Source organism: Macaca thibetana, chromosome 4, assembly GCF_024542745.1.
Source record: "Macaca thibetana thibetana isolate TM-01 chromosome 4, ASM2454274v1, whole genome shotgun sequence".
NCBI lineage: Eukaryota > Metazoa > Chordata > Mammalia > Primates > Cercopithecidae > Macaca > Macaca thibetana.
Window position 1 is genome coordinate 72,852,849 of NC_065581.1, and position 13,088 is coordinate 72,865,936.

At 42.0% G+C, this 13,088-nt stretch overlaps 3 protein-coding genes across 10 annotated transcripts in view; 1 reads left to right on the forward strand and 2 right to left on the reverse strand.

Moving 5' to 3' along the window:
• COL12A1 (collagen type XII alpha 1 chain) overlaps positions 1-13,088 on the reverse strand; it is a 1,021,934-nt gene that overhangs the window by 521,969 nt on the left and 486,877 nt on the right. The gene's annotated exons all lie outside the window — the stretch shown is intronic.
• Positions 1-13,088, reverse strand: part of LOC126952142 (cytochrome c oxidase subunit 7A2, mitochondrial) — a 1,153,643-nt gene that overhangs the window by 361,415 nt on the left and 779,140 nt on the right. The window lies entirely within an intron of this gene.
• Positions 6,337-13,088, forward strand: part of SENP6 (SUMO specific peptidase 6) — a 110,190-nt gene continuing 103,438 nt past the window's right edge. For 3 of the 5 annotated variants that reach the window (XM_050786490.1, XM_050786491.1, XM_050786492.1), the window contains exon 1: positions 6,510-6,634. In XM_050786490.1, the coding sequence (XP_050642447.1) occupies positions 6,583-6,634 (52 nt within the window). In that variant the 5' untranslated portion in view covers positions 6,510-6,582. Of the gene's footprint in view, positions 6,635-13,088 lie in introns of all 5 variants that reach the window. The other 2 variants (XM_050786493.1, XM_050786494.1) reach the window with 1 other exon arrangement.

Consider the following 13,088-nt stretch of genomic DNA (forward strand, 5'->3'; position numbering starts at 1 on the left):
TTAATCCTTTTTTGTGTGTGTTCTGAAGACTAAAGTTTGTCAACCTGCAGAAGTAATGAGGCAGTTCAGTTTGCAAAGTGAAGTTAATGAAAAACACAAAATTCTAATCAGATTTAGTTTGGAGTCAGCTTTAAAGAATAGCACTTTCGGGCTGGGCGCAGTGGCTCAGGCCTGTAATCTCAGGACTTTGGGAGGCCGAGGCGGGCAGATCACCTGAGGTCAGGAGTTCAAGACCAGCCTGTCTCTATTAAAAATACAAACATTAGCCGGGTGTGGTGTGTACACCTGTAGTCCCAGCTACTTGGGAGGCTGAGGCAGAAGAATTGCTTGAACCCAGGAGGTAGAGGTTGCTGTGAGCCAAGATTGCGCCACCGAACTCCAGCCTGGGCCACACAGTGAGACTCTGTCTCAAAAAAAAAAAACAAAAAAAGAACAGAATAGCACTTTCAGAAAACTGTGTTACATGCCATTACTGCATTCCTTTTGCTGTTATTAACTGGAGTTAAGAAGTGAAGAATAAATACCAAGAAAGAAAGCAGCCTTCAACAGACTCAAATAAATAAGGACAATACAATAATGATGATCTATGAAAGTACCACTTTTATGCATTATTTCATGTTTAAATGTTTGCTTCTAGGTCCACGGATTATATTCTATCTGTCGTTACCACATTATAATGACAATCGGAGACCATGAACCTTGGAGTCTAAATGGACTTCAGCTCAAATCCTAGGTCTACAGTTTTCTAGCTGAGTCACCTTGGCAAGGTCATTTGAACTTTAAGTCTATTTTAACTTATAAAATAGGAATAGCCAGGTGCAGTGGCTCACTCCTGTAATCCCAGCACTTTGGGAGGCCGAGGCGGGTGGATCATGAGGTTAGGAGTTCAAGACCATCTTGGCTAACACAGTGAAACCCCATCTCTACTAAAAATACAAAAAAAAATTGCCAGGTGTGGTGGTGGGTGCCTGTAGTCCCAGCTACTTGGAAGGCTGAGGCAGGAGAATGGCAAGAACCCAGGAGGCGGAACTTGCACTGAGCTGAAATCGTGCCAATGCACTCCAGCCTGGGTGACAGACTGAGACTCCGTCTCAAAAAAAAAAAAAGAAGAATGACAGTAGATGTTCGGTAAATATTGGTTAGGAGATCTGGATAGTATACCTACCAAATCACATAGAGAGTACTGCCTTTACATAAATAGCTATATTATCCTGAAAGTGTGGTTCTCAGATCAGCACCATCTTTGAGCTTATTAGAAATGCAAATTCATGGATCCTACCCAGACCTATGTAATCAGATGGTCTGGGATAGGGCCCAGGAAACTGCTTTATAAGCTCTTTAGTTGATTTTTAATGCATGTTAAAGTTTGAGAACTACTGCCTCAGAGATCGGCTAGAAATGATTTCCCTGTGATCAATTCCATTAATGAACATGAAGGGATCTAGTAGTCATCTGCAGGACCAATTTATCTGCTAGGCACAAGAGGCACAGTGCCAAGGGCCCATGACATTTTAAAGGTCTTAGAAAAATGTTTTAATTTTTTTAATCAAAAGAAAAAAATGAACATAATGATAATAAGTATATAACAACAAATCCAATCTGGATTATATTTTATCTTTATACCAAAGTAGTTGTAAAATTAACTGATTTAAAAATTTTAAATGTAGTTTTATATATAGCATTTAAACTCTTGCTAAAAAAAGTTTGATATATTTCCTATAGAGGAAGGGCCCCATGAAGTCATAGTGCTTAGGGCCCAGGAAAGTCATAATGCAGCCCTAGTCACCTGAAAACTTCCCTGTTCACTTATAAATGTTGACACTGAAGGTGCCTGGTAGGAACTGACTATGTGTAAGAAATGTGTGCTATTTTGAGGATATACTCACAATTTTTAAAAGATTAGTTTTGAGATTCATTTAATCAAAAGTTTAAAATTGTAAGCATTAAAATGGCTGATAAACAACCTGCTAAAACCCTAGGAAAAAATCTGCAACATGGAACAGGGATAGAAATCATTGACTAAAGAGAAGAACTGGAAATTACAAATGAGCATGAAATATGGTAAGATTAAAACAAACAATAATAAGATAATCAGCAAGTTGAAAGTGAAATAGGATAATGTTAGAACAGAAACTTGTATCCTTATAACAGAAATGGATATACTATTTTCATATAATGCTCCTCGTTTCATCGGGCACAAATACATTTAGCCCTTGAAAAACCATCAACCAGTCACTAATTGCAGAACCTGCTATTGTCTCCTGAAACTTGTACTTAGTTGTGGATTAACTATATACTGCATGTCTCAGTGTGGTGTTTAGAAGAATGGGATTTGATAACTATGTTTTCAAAGAAATATTAAAATATTAAATTAAAATATTAAAAGTTGCTATTTTATTAATCATTATTAAGCTCTACCAGTATAGACTATGGGTCAGTTTATCCAAGTAGTTTTATATACAGCACTTTAAATTTGGCTAAAATAGAAGAAACATCAGCTATGATACAAAAGAATTTGCAGCCTTAGGGATAACATACACAGAGAGAAAACTTTGTTATGTGTCTATAACCAACTCAAATCTTCCTTTTGTCAATTCCCAGACCCCTCAGAGCAACTTAGGTTATTTCAACATCATAATCTTCAAATCCAAACCCTAGGTTCACAGCCTGATTGCTGGTCCCTTTTAGAGTATCTTTCCTTGATTTCTACCACAATGTTATTTGGGGCATAGACATTTTCTGAACATCTGAGAAGATTGTATTACATAGTCTTTAAGGAGCTGGGTTCTACGATCCTATCATCCTAAATTTTCCTTGGGAAAAAATTATTTTTGATCTATTGTATTATTTACTCATTAAGCAGATATGTATTAATATCTATTGGTGAAGGATTCTATTCAGACAAAAAGTGCATTGCAGATGGAGGGTAAAACATGTCCAAAGGCTCCGATGTAGAAAAGAGAAACTGAAAAATTGAAAATGGCTGGAGCTTAATGAAGAAGATGAGAATGCTACAAGAGGAGGTTAGTGAGGTAGGTAGGGAAGGGCCTGGGATTTAGGACTTTATCCTAAGAGCAAAGGTAAATCTTTGAGTGGTTTTAAACGGTAAAGTGCTTTGATCTGGTTTACATTAAAAAAAAAAGAGGTCAGGCGCGGTGGCTCACACCTGTAATCCCAGCACCTTGGAAGGTCAACGTGGGTGGATCACTTGAACTCATGAGTTCAAGACCAGCCTGGGTGACACGGTAAAACCCTGTCTCTACAAAAAATAAAAAAAAAAAATTAGCTAGGCATGATGGTGCACACCTGTAGTCACATCTACTTGGGAGACTGAGGTAGGAGGATCACCTGAGCCTGGGAGGCAGAAGTTACAGTGAACCGAGATTGCACCACTGCACTCCAGCTTGAGTCAGAGAGCCAGACCTTGTCTCAACAATTATAATTAATTTTTAAAAAGATTATTGTGGCTTTTGTGTGAGAAATGGATTAGAAGAGGGGTAGAGAGAATAAGAAATAACCTGTTTGAAGCTATTATTGTAGTATAGCTGAAAGATTATAGTGGCTAAGATTGGTGGGGACACACTGGAACTGGAAAAAATGAATAGATTCAAGAGATAATCAGGAAGGAGATTTGATTTAAAAGAGAGGGGAATAGGAGAGAGAGGGAGCGAGAAAGGGAGATGAGTGATTCCTAGTTTTTTGGCTTGTGAAACCAGAAATTCGTGAATGACATGAGTGAATGACAATGCTATTCACTAGGCTAAGACAACCAGGAAAGGGTCAGGCGCGGTCGCCCACGCCTGTAATCCCAGCACTTTGGGAGGCCGAGGCAGGTGGATCACCTGAGGTCAGGAGTTCGAGACCAGCCTGGCCAATGTGGTGAAACCCCGTCTCTACCGAAAATACAAAAATTAGCTGGGCGTGGATTAGCCGGGCGTGGTGGCAGGCACCTGTAATCCCAGCTACTCGGGAGGCTGAAGCAGGAGAATAGCTTGAACCTGGGAGGCGGAGGTTGCTGTGGGCCGAGATCACGCCATTGCACTCCAGCCTGGGCGACAAGAGTAAAACTCCATCTCGGGGAAAAAAAAAAAATCTTCTACACATTTTACCTTGTTTCCCATTGCATGTGTTGCTGTAACACATGGTAATTACCACTAATTTAGCAATTTAACACAAACCTTTTCTGATAGTTCTGTAGGGTCAGAAGTCCAATACCTTTCTGATTGAGCTAAAGTCAAAGTGTCAGTTTTCCTTTCTGGAGACTCCTGAGGAGAATTGATTTTCTTGCCTTTTCCAGCTTCCAGAGGCCACACTCATTCCTTGACTCCTGGCACCTTCCTCCATTTTCAAAGCCAGCATATATGCATTTTAAAAGCAAAGATTTATTTTTAATTAAAAAAACAGTTTCTCCAAATGGAATCAAGCTGCTGAAAGTTTTTTTATTTTTTTATTTATTTTTATTTTTTTTTAGGGAGTCTAGCTCTGTTGCCCAGGCTGGAGTGCAATGGTAAGATCTCGGCTCACTGCAATCTCCGCCTCCCGGGTTCAAGCAGTTCTCCTGCCTCAGCCTCCCGAGTAGCTGGGATTACAGGCATGCGCCACAACGTCCAGCTAATTTTGTACTTTCAGTAGAGACGGGGTTTCTCCATGTTGGTCAGGCTGGTCTCTAACACCCCCGGACCTCAGGTGATTCACCCGCCTGGGCCTTCCGAAGTGCTGCGATTACAAGCCTGAGCCACCGCGCCCAGCCTGAAAGATTTTTTTAAAAACTACATGTTGAAGTCTGTACAAATGGCCAGTTACCCACATTTGCCTATTACCTACACATCTCAGTATTATACTGTCATTGGCACAGACGATGTCATAGAACATCACAACAGGATCATGCAATAACCTCAGGCAACAAAAATAAATTATATTCATTACACTACTCTTGCCAATCAGGAAAGATTATTGGTTCGCATTAGGAAAAAGATTTTAAAGGACGTTTAAAACAATAAGCCTTTCTGCATAGGCCTTCGTTAATAGGACAACTGAATTAGAACAGTCCATTCCCCAAAGACTGCACTTAATCATACCGGTTTTCTGCATCATTTTAATTGCTGTTGACTTTTCATTGACATTTAGCATAGATTTTTCCTCATTTTTGTTTTTTAAAGAACGATACTGAAAGACAAGAAAAATGCTATCAGAGGAGTACAAACGTAAAGGAGTTGAGTTTCAGTCGTGAAACAGTATAATCGTTTTCTGTGCTTTCCATATTTCCTTGAATGAGAATGTAGTTTTTTAATATGAAAAAATTTTTAAAGGAAAAGAAGTTAAAAAAAAAAAAGCCTCACTTGTAAGGTAGGGTATGGTTTTTTTAAGTCTCAGGCACGTAAATGACAAGGGACTTCTTTAAAAAGCAAACAAACAAACAAAAAAAACACTGCCATTTAAAGCTGACTGGTACGATCTTCCCTAAGTTATTTTGAAAACTTCTTGAAAAATAAATGTAGACCACGAATCATTTACCAAACATGTGATTCCAGTACCTCACTACCTTTTCTCTTCAGGTGGCTGTAGTTTAAATTCTAAGGCCTCCTCAAGAAATGACATTTTCACATTTCTTAGGCATCTGTGGTGTCAGAGGAACAAACCCATCACCGGCCTGGCGCAGAAGCGCACACGCCAGGTCTGCCACGGGGCCCCGAGCTGTGGGGATTTTGGATGTAACGTGTCTAGGCCGAACCTGCGCCGTGAAAGGCCGACCCTGCCGAAAGCCCGGGCGGCGGGCGCCCACAAGTCAGGGCTCGGTGCGGCGCGGCAGCCAGCTCTGCGGGCGAGCCGAGTCCGGGCTGCTGAGGGGGAGCAGCGCTGGGGGCGGCGGCGTCGGGGCGGGGGCGGGAGCCGGGCGGGAGCCAGGCTGCAGCTCCAGCGCCCGTGGGGGAGGAGCGGCAGCGGCGGCGGCTGGAGCTGCTGTGGCGACCGACGCGAGGCGGTGGCAGAGGAGACCCACCCCTGTCCACATGGACAGTCGCAAAGGCCTCCGCTGATGCATTCACGCCTGGGCGGGGTGAGCGGACGGCCGTAGCGGCGGCGGCTGCAGAACGAGTTGGGGGCCTGGAAGCGCCTGACGGTCGCGGAGACCTCGCCGCTCCGGCGCGGCGGTGCGGCCATTTTACGGCCTGGGACGAAGGGAGGCGTGTTTGTGTGCTCGCTTTCATCCTCCTTTCTTGGGAACCCACGGCCGGGGGAAGTTTCTCAGGCAGCCTAGGTGGGCGGTGGATGGGGAGTCGTGGGCCGAGAGGAACCGGGCCCGGGAAGCGCCGTCGTCGTCGTCGCCGCTCGCGTTCCCCCCGAGGGGCCTGAGAAGCTCGGGCCGCGGGCCTCGCTGCCCGCCAGCCCGCGGACAGGCCCGGGCGCGCCTGGCCTGCTTTTGTGTAGGCCCATCTGAACGTGGGAGCGCCGCCCGCCTGACGGCTGAGCCCGAGGCCCGCAACCCTGCGGCGTCTACCCTCCTCCGGCGCGGCCCCTCATCCCGGCGAGCACGGCGGCGGTGTGGGCCATGGATTAAGAAGGAGGCGGCGTGGGAGGAGGAAGATGGCGGCCGGCAAGAGCGGCAGCAGCGCCGGGGAGATTACTTTTCTGGAAGGTACGTCTATTTCTGCTCTTGACGGAGAGAAAAGAGGGTATACTGGAAAACGTGGCCCCCAGAACCCCGGGTATTCAGTTATCTGCGCTGGGTGGGTTTGGGGGGCGGTGAAGTACGAGGGATGAGCGATGACGGAGAGGGAGTGTGCTGCGAGCGCGCTTGGTTCGAGTCCGTCCAGGCGAGGGGCTCGGCTGCGAGCCGGTTCGGCCCAGGGGGCGCGGGTGGATTGAGCCGCGAGCCAGAGTTGGTGGGCGTCCTTTGAGAGTGCGCGCTGAAGTCTTTGACATTTAAAAAAATTTTGGGGTGGTGGCCTAAGGATGAGAGCAGCCAGCATTCACATCTTGTTTGGTGTTCATGAAAAGTTTCAAATTGCTAAGGTTGGGTGCAATTGGGGACCAATCTAAGTAGGGAGGGGACAGACAGTTTCATTGAGGTGTGTTTTATACCCTCTGGTCTGTTTCTCAGAGTTTCAGGCTTGCTTTTGCAGCCAGCCTTCCGATTAGGCCTGGCCTTGTCTGATATTCTTTCGGAATGTGTTTTTATAAAAACATTCTATAAAATTATCTGGAAAAAGAGTAAGGTTTACAGTATCAATTTTGGGGCCGTAACTAAAGCTCATTGACACAATTTGAGTGTTTTAGTTACTCGTGAGGGAAAGTTAAACGTTTGCTGTAAGTAGACTAAGCCAGTCTCAAGAAAAGCTGTACGTTTTTGTTGGGGAAGGTGGTAATGGGGAGCAATATTGATTTTTTGGCCTATGAATATATAAGGACCCCCAAAATAGAGCTAAATGTTATTGTAATTGTAGACCAAGAAGTGTCTATATTACTTAATTTGACTATGGGTTCAGTGTTTAGTGATTGAGTTTATAAATATGTTTATCAAAATGAGTCTCTGCTGCTCACAGACTCGTTTTGTTAAAAAGAATTAACTACTCTTTGGATAATTTTGCAAAGATGATTTTCATTGCAATATGTCATAAGCTTTACTTCAAAAAATAACTTTTTTTAGTATGTTTCGGAAACATTACTGAATCAAGAAAGTACGATTTAACTTAAAATTAAGAAAACCCCTAAATAGGTTCTATAGGAGGGTGTTGAGGAATGGGAATGCCTTGGTACTGCTTTGTTAACAGCACCTCGAACAGTACCTGGAACACCATAGGTACTCAGTATTAGTCTAGTGAAAGACTAGTGAATAATAGAGGTAATTTTTCTTAATTCTTTTTTCTTGAGTATAGTGAAGTGAAAAAAAAATCTTACCGTACAAGCCAGGCTTTATCTGAAAGTGATGAGAACTTTACAGGAGATTTCCTAGTAAGAGTAAGAAAAGCTTCTGAGTTTTTCTGGGTTCATTTCCTATTACCTCCATTCCAGTTTGCAGAATGGGTACCTGTCAAGAGGCTGAGGGTGCAGCTTGTGTTACAGGTAGTGCTATGTGTGTTGTTTTTGTTTTGAAATCGGAGACAAAAGATGGCTTACTCGTGCTTATTATCTTCAGTATGCAGATGATTATACTTTTCTGCTATCCTAGATTTCCAGCTTCTGTAGGCCTGATTGAGTTAAAATTCTAATTGGATGAACATAGGGAGGATTTAAAAAAGTACAAATAAAGCCACAGATGTAGAGTTAATGTGAGTTTCAAACTACTGCTTTTAGTTTATTCTCATCTAAAGGTCTTTGAGTGTACAGGTGTGATACATTCGAGTTTCACCATGTCTTAAGCATTTTCATAAAGCAAGCAAATGGTAACTTCTTTAGAGCATAAGCATAAGGGTTTTGAGCGCGGTGGCGCACACCTTTAATCACACACAGCGCTTTGGGAGGCCGAGGCAGGCGGATCACTTGAGGCCAGGAATTGGTGACCAGCCTGGCCAACATGCGAAACCCCTCTCTACTGAAAATAACGAAAATTAGCCGTGCGTGGTTGGCGTGCGCCTGTAGTCCCAGCTACTGTGGAGGCTGAGGCAGGAGAATCGTTTGAAAACGGGAGGCAGAGGTTTCAGTGATCGCGCCACTGCACTCCAGCCAGGGCAACAGAGCGAGATTCTGTCTCCAAAAAAAAAAAGCGTAAGGGAAAGGAGCAATTTTAGTTCCTCATAACACATTTTCATATACTATATTGAATCTTTCCAAATAAACGAATTGTATTTAATACTACTTATGTTTTCTGCTTAATTTCCCATGATTCTTTTGGTGTCTTACACTTTTAATAATAATAAAATATTTCAGCGAGGCGTGGTGGCTCACGCCTCTAATCCCAACACTTTGGGAGGCCGAGGTGGACGGATCACCTGAGGTCAGGAGTTTGACACCAGCCTTGCTGACATGGTGAAACCCCGTCTCTGCTAAAAAAAAAACAGAAATTAGCCTGAGGTGGTGTGGCGCGCCTGTAATCCCAGCTGCTCAGAAGGCTGAGGCAGGAGAATCGCCTGAACCCGAGAGCTGGAGGTTGCAGTGAGCCAAGATCGCACCATTGGCACTCCAGCCTGGGCAACGAGTGAAACTACGTCTCAAATAATAATAATAATAAAAATAAAATATTCCACCATAATTTGCCATATATTCTACATTATCAGGATTATAGATGTTCAAAATATTTCCCCATACACAGGCTCCTAGGATTTAATATTAAGACATCTACATATTACGCTTTATTTACTTTCCAGTCGACTCCTTGGAAAACTAAACTAGGTTTTCATTCACTCATCACATTTACAGCATCCTACTGTACCAGGCAGTGTACCACGGTGAATACAACAGTGCATACGAGAGTCAAGGACTCTACCTTTATTTAGTCTTCTATCTTAGGTTCTGTGAAAGCATATCTCTGTAATAAACTGTGAAAAAGTAATAACTTTATCTTTGCACCTGAAACATGTTTGTTGTTAATGAAATAAACCAGATGATAAACAGTGTGATGAACACTGGAAGACATAAACAGCAGTGATGGGGAAGCCATTTTACATAGCATTGAAGTCAGGAAAGGCATCCCTGAGGAGGTTACACTTAAGTAAACACCTTAACTAAGAGACACTTTAGAATATGGCAGAGGGGATATGTGTAAAGATTCAGAGGTAATATATGGTACCATTTGATAAGCAAAAAGGCTGAAATGTAGAAAGCAAAGGAGAGAGTGATATGAGAGGCAGGAGATCTTTAATGCAGGATCATGAATAATTTTTATATCTTTCTCAGTAGCTGGAAGCCGTTGAAGAGTTTGGGGCAAGGGGGTGTAATGATATGGTTTATCTTTTTTAAAAAATCACTTTGGCTGCTCTCTGTGGAATGAATTAAAACGGGACAAGATTAAAAGCAAGGCAATAAATTAGCATAATATTGTAGTAGTCAAGATAGAAGTGGTCAGGTCTTCAATTAGCATGATGTCAATGGAGATTGGGAAAGAAGTTGATAGGTTCAGGATATCTTTGGATGTAGAGCTTCAGGACTTGATGAATTGTACACTGAGTATCAGAATAAGAGGAATCAAAAGGTTTTGTTTAGCTTGAGGTATTGGTGTTGCTGCCGTTTACTGAGATGGAGTAGACTGATAGAAGAATGAGAAGGAAATTAACAACACTGGTCATATTAAATTTGAGATGCCTGTTTGACATTTTTGCTCTAAAGTATGTTTTACATCTTTATAACTACTGAGATTCTAATTCCATTTCTTTTTATAGCTTCTCCAGGGAAAAGGAGACGTACTGGCTGCATTCTTTATTTTATTCATGCAAAAACACACTAAAATTGTATGGATTTTGTTAAGTCACGTGTTAAATTTTTTTACTCTCCTCTCCCCTCTTTGACTTGTTTCTTTCACTTCTCTTCACTAACTGTTGCTCATACCCCTTTTCCACTTATGATGGACAGTTTTGGCAGGTTGCTCCCCTGTATTCATTTATTCAGTCAACAGATATTTATTGAACACCTGCTGTGTTGTAGGCAATGGCGCTGCACAGAGAGGCATAACAGTGAGAGAGAAGAAACCGTGTTTTTTTCATAGAGTGTTCAGTCTAGTGTGGAAAGTAAAAAATAATAAAATAATAATACTCTTAAATGTAAAATTACAACTGACAAGTACAGCAATGGTAGGTTGTTTATACAAGTTGAACATCCCAAATTTAGAAATCCGAAATGCTCCAGAATTTGAAACTTTTTGAATGCCAACATGACCCTCCTAAGAAATGCTCATTGAATCAATTCAGATTTTTGGATTTGGGATGCTCGGTTGGGATAATATAATTTGCAAATATTCCAAAATCCAGGAAAAATAAACTCTGAAATCTGAAACATTTCTTCTAGTTTCAAGCATTTTGGATAAGGGACACTTAACCTGAAATCATGAGAATAGGATCTAATCAGGGTGGTTTGAAGTGGATATTAGAGAACAGAAGGTGGGGAGGCAGTGCTTTCTAGGCAGAGGGAATAAAATAGCGGAGCATGGCATGTTTGGGGAACTTAAGGGAGGACAATATGGTGTCAGGAGAGTGATGCAAGATGATACTAGAGGTGACATCATTTGTTTCAAACAAGGTCAACAGCCGGGCATGGTGGCTCATGCCTGTAATCCCAGCATTTTGGGAGGCCGAGGTGAGAGGATTGCTTGAGCCCAGGAGTTTGAGACCAGTCTGAGCAACATAGTGAGCCCATGTCTGTACAAAAAAATTAAAAAATGGTGTGGGAGGATTCTTGAACCCAGGAGGGCGAGGCTGCAGTGAGCCATGATCGTACCCCTGCATTCCCACCTGGGAAACAGAGCGAGACCCTGCTGCCCCCCCCAAAAGAGTCATTAGCTGCTACATGGAGAATGCTTCAGAGAGGGGGTAAAAGATTACCCAGTTAGGAGATGATTGGAACATAGGACAAAGGTGATTGATGGTAGCTAGCTTGTCTTATAAACTTTCTTTTGATATTCTGCCTCCTCTTTTTTTCACTCTGGGGGCTCTAACAAGTCTACTTACTCTCTCATTTCTTCATTTTTGTATTGCACTTTTTCTTATCTGGTTTTCTTTTCCTTTTTTTTTTTTTTTGACCAAGTGAATTCCTTCTCCTATATTTTCTCCTGTTTTTCCTGAAGTAACTTTTTTCTGCCTTTCCTTTCTAATATACATATATTACTACCTTAGTTTGTTTTCCTTTTCCTTTCAGCCTGTCTTCCTTTATGGACCTTCTCTACTAGGTTGAAAAGAGTGATGCTAAACTGTTGCATGCAATGTTGTTCTCTACAGATACCAACAAAAATGTTTCTGTCTCCAAATGAAAAGTGTTTTCCATTTCCCTTTAGCCAGTCTTTTATGTTATACATAAACTCAGTGCACAACCCAATCGGTTTGCCAGTTTTACTGGAGACCTAAATACCTCACACTGTCTGTTGAACTAGAGCACAGTTTCTCCTAAACGATTGGCATTCTATGGCATATGAACAGGGTTTTTAGTTTCTGCCTACTTAGGGGAATACACCTCTTTTTCTTTTGATTGCATTACTTTTGGAAACTACATCATGGTGTCATTCCTTATTTACTCCTTACTTAAGTATGTTTATTTCCTGATTTCATGCCAGTTAAAGTGATAAATTGTTTATCATGTGAGTTCATGTACTTGAAATAGTAAAGTAGAACCTCACTTGGAATGAAAGTGATTTTCAGACAAAGTGCAGTGGGTCATACCTGTTATCCTGAGATAACACTTTGGGAGGCCAAGACAGGAGGATTGCTTGAGCCCAGGAGTTCAAGACCAGCCTAGGCAACATAGCGAGGCCCCACCTCTACAAAAAATACAAAAATTAGCCGGATGTCACAGCATGCACCCAAAGTCCCAGCAATTTAGGAGGCCGAGGTGGGAATATTGCTTGTTGCTCGACCCCAGGAGGTTGAGGCCTGCAGTTCATGACACTGCACTTCAGCCTGGGTTACAGAGCTGAGAAGAAAGAAAGAAAAAAAGAGAGGGAGGGAGGAAGAAAGAAGAGGAAAGAGAAGAAAGGGGGGAGAAAGAGAGGAAGGAGAAAAGAAAGTGATTTTCAGTAGAAATGCATTGAGAATATGAATTCAAAAGTCAGAATGCTGAGGTTCAACATCTGGCTCTACTACTTGTTAGCTATGTGATCTTGGATAGATTACTTAACCTCTCTGTGTTTTCTCAGCTGTAAAACAAAGATAATAATTGTCGTTAAAAAAAAATAATTGTAGTTACCTTAAGATTGCCATAAGGATTGAGGTAATATATATTACTTAAAGCAATTCCAGGCATATAATAAGCACTCCGTGTAACTTTATATTGTTTATTTTATTAGCAGATAGAGAAAAGAAAAACAGCTTCCTTTCCTTGCTTGTCTTCTATTTGAATTTTAGTTTGCATTGTTTTTCTTTCACTGACTACCTTTTTCTAGATAGTAAACGATTTTGACCAGTGTTGTAATGAGAGAGGAAAGAGAATGAAATTACATACTTTGTATGGCT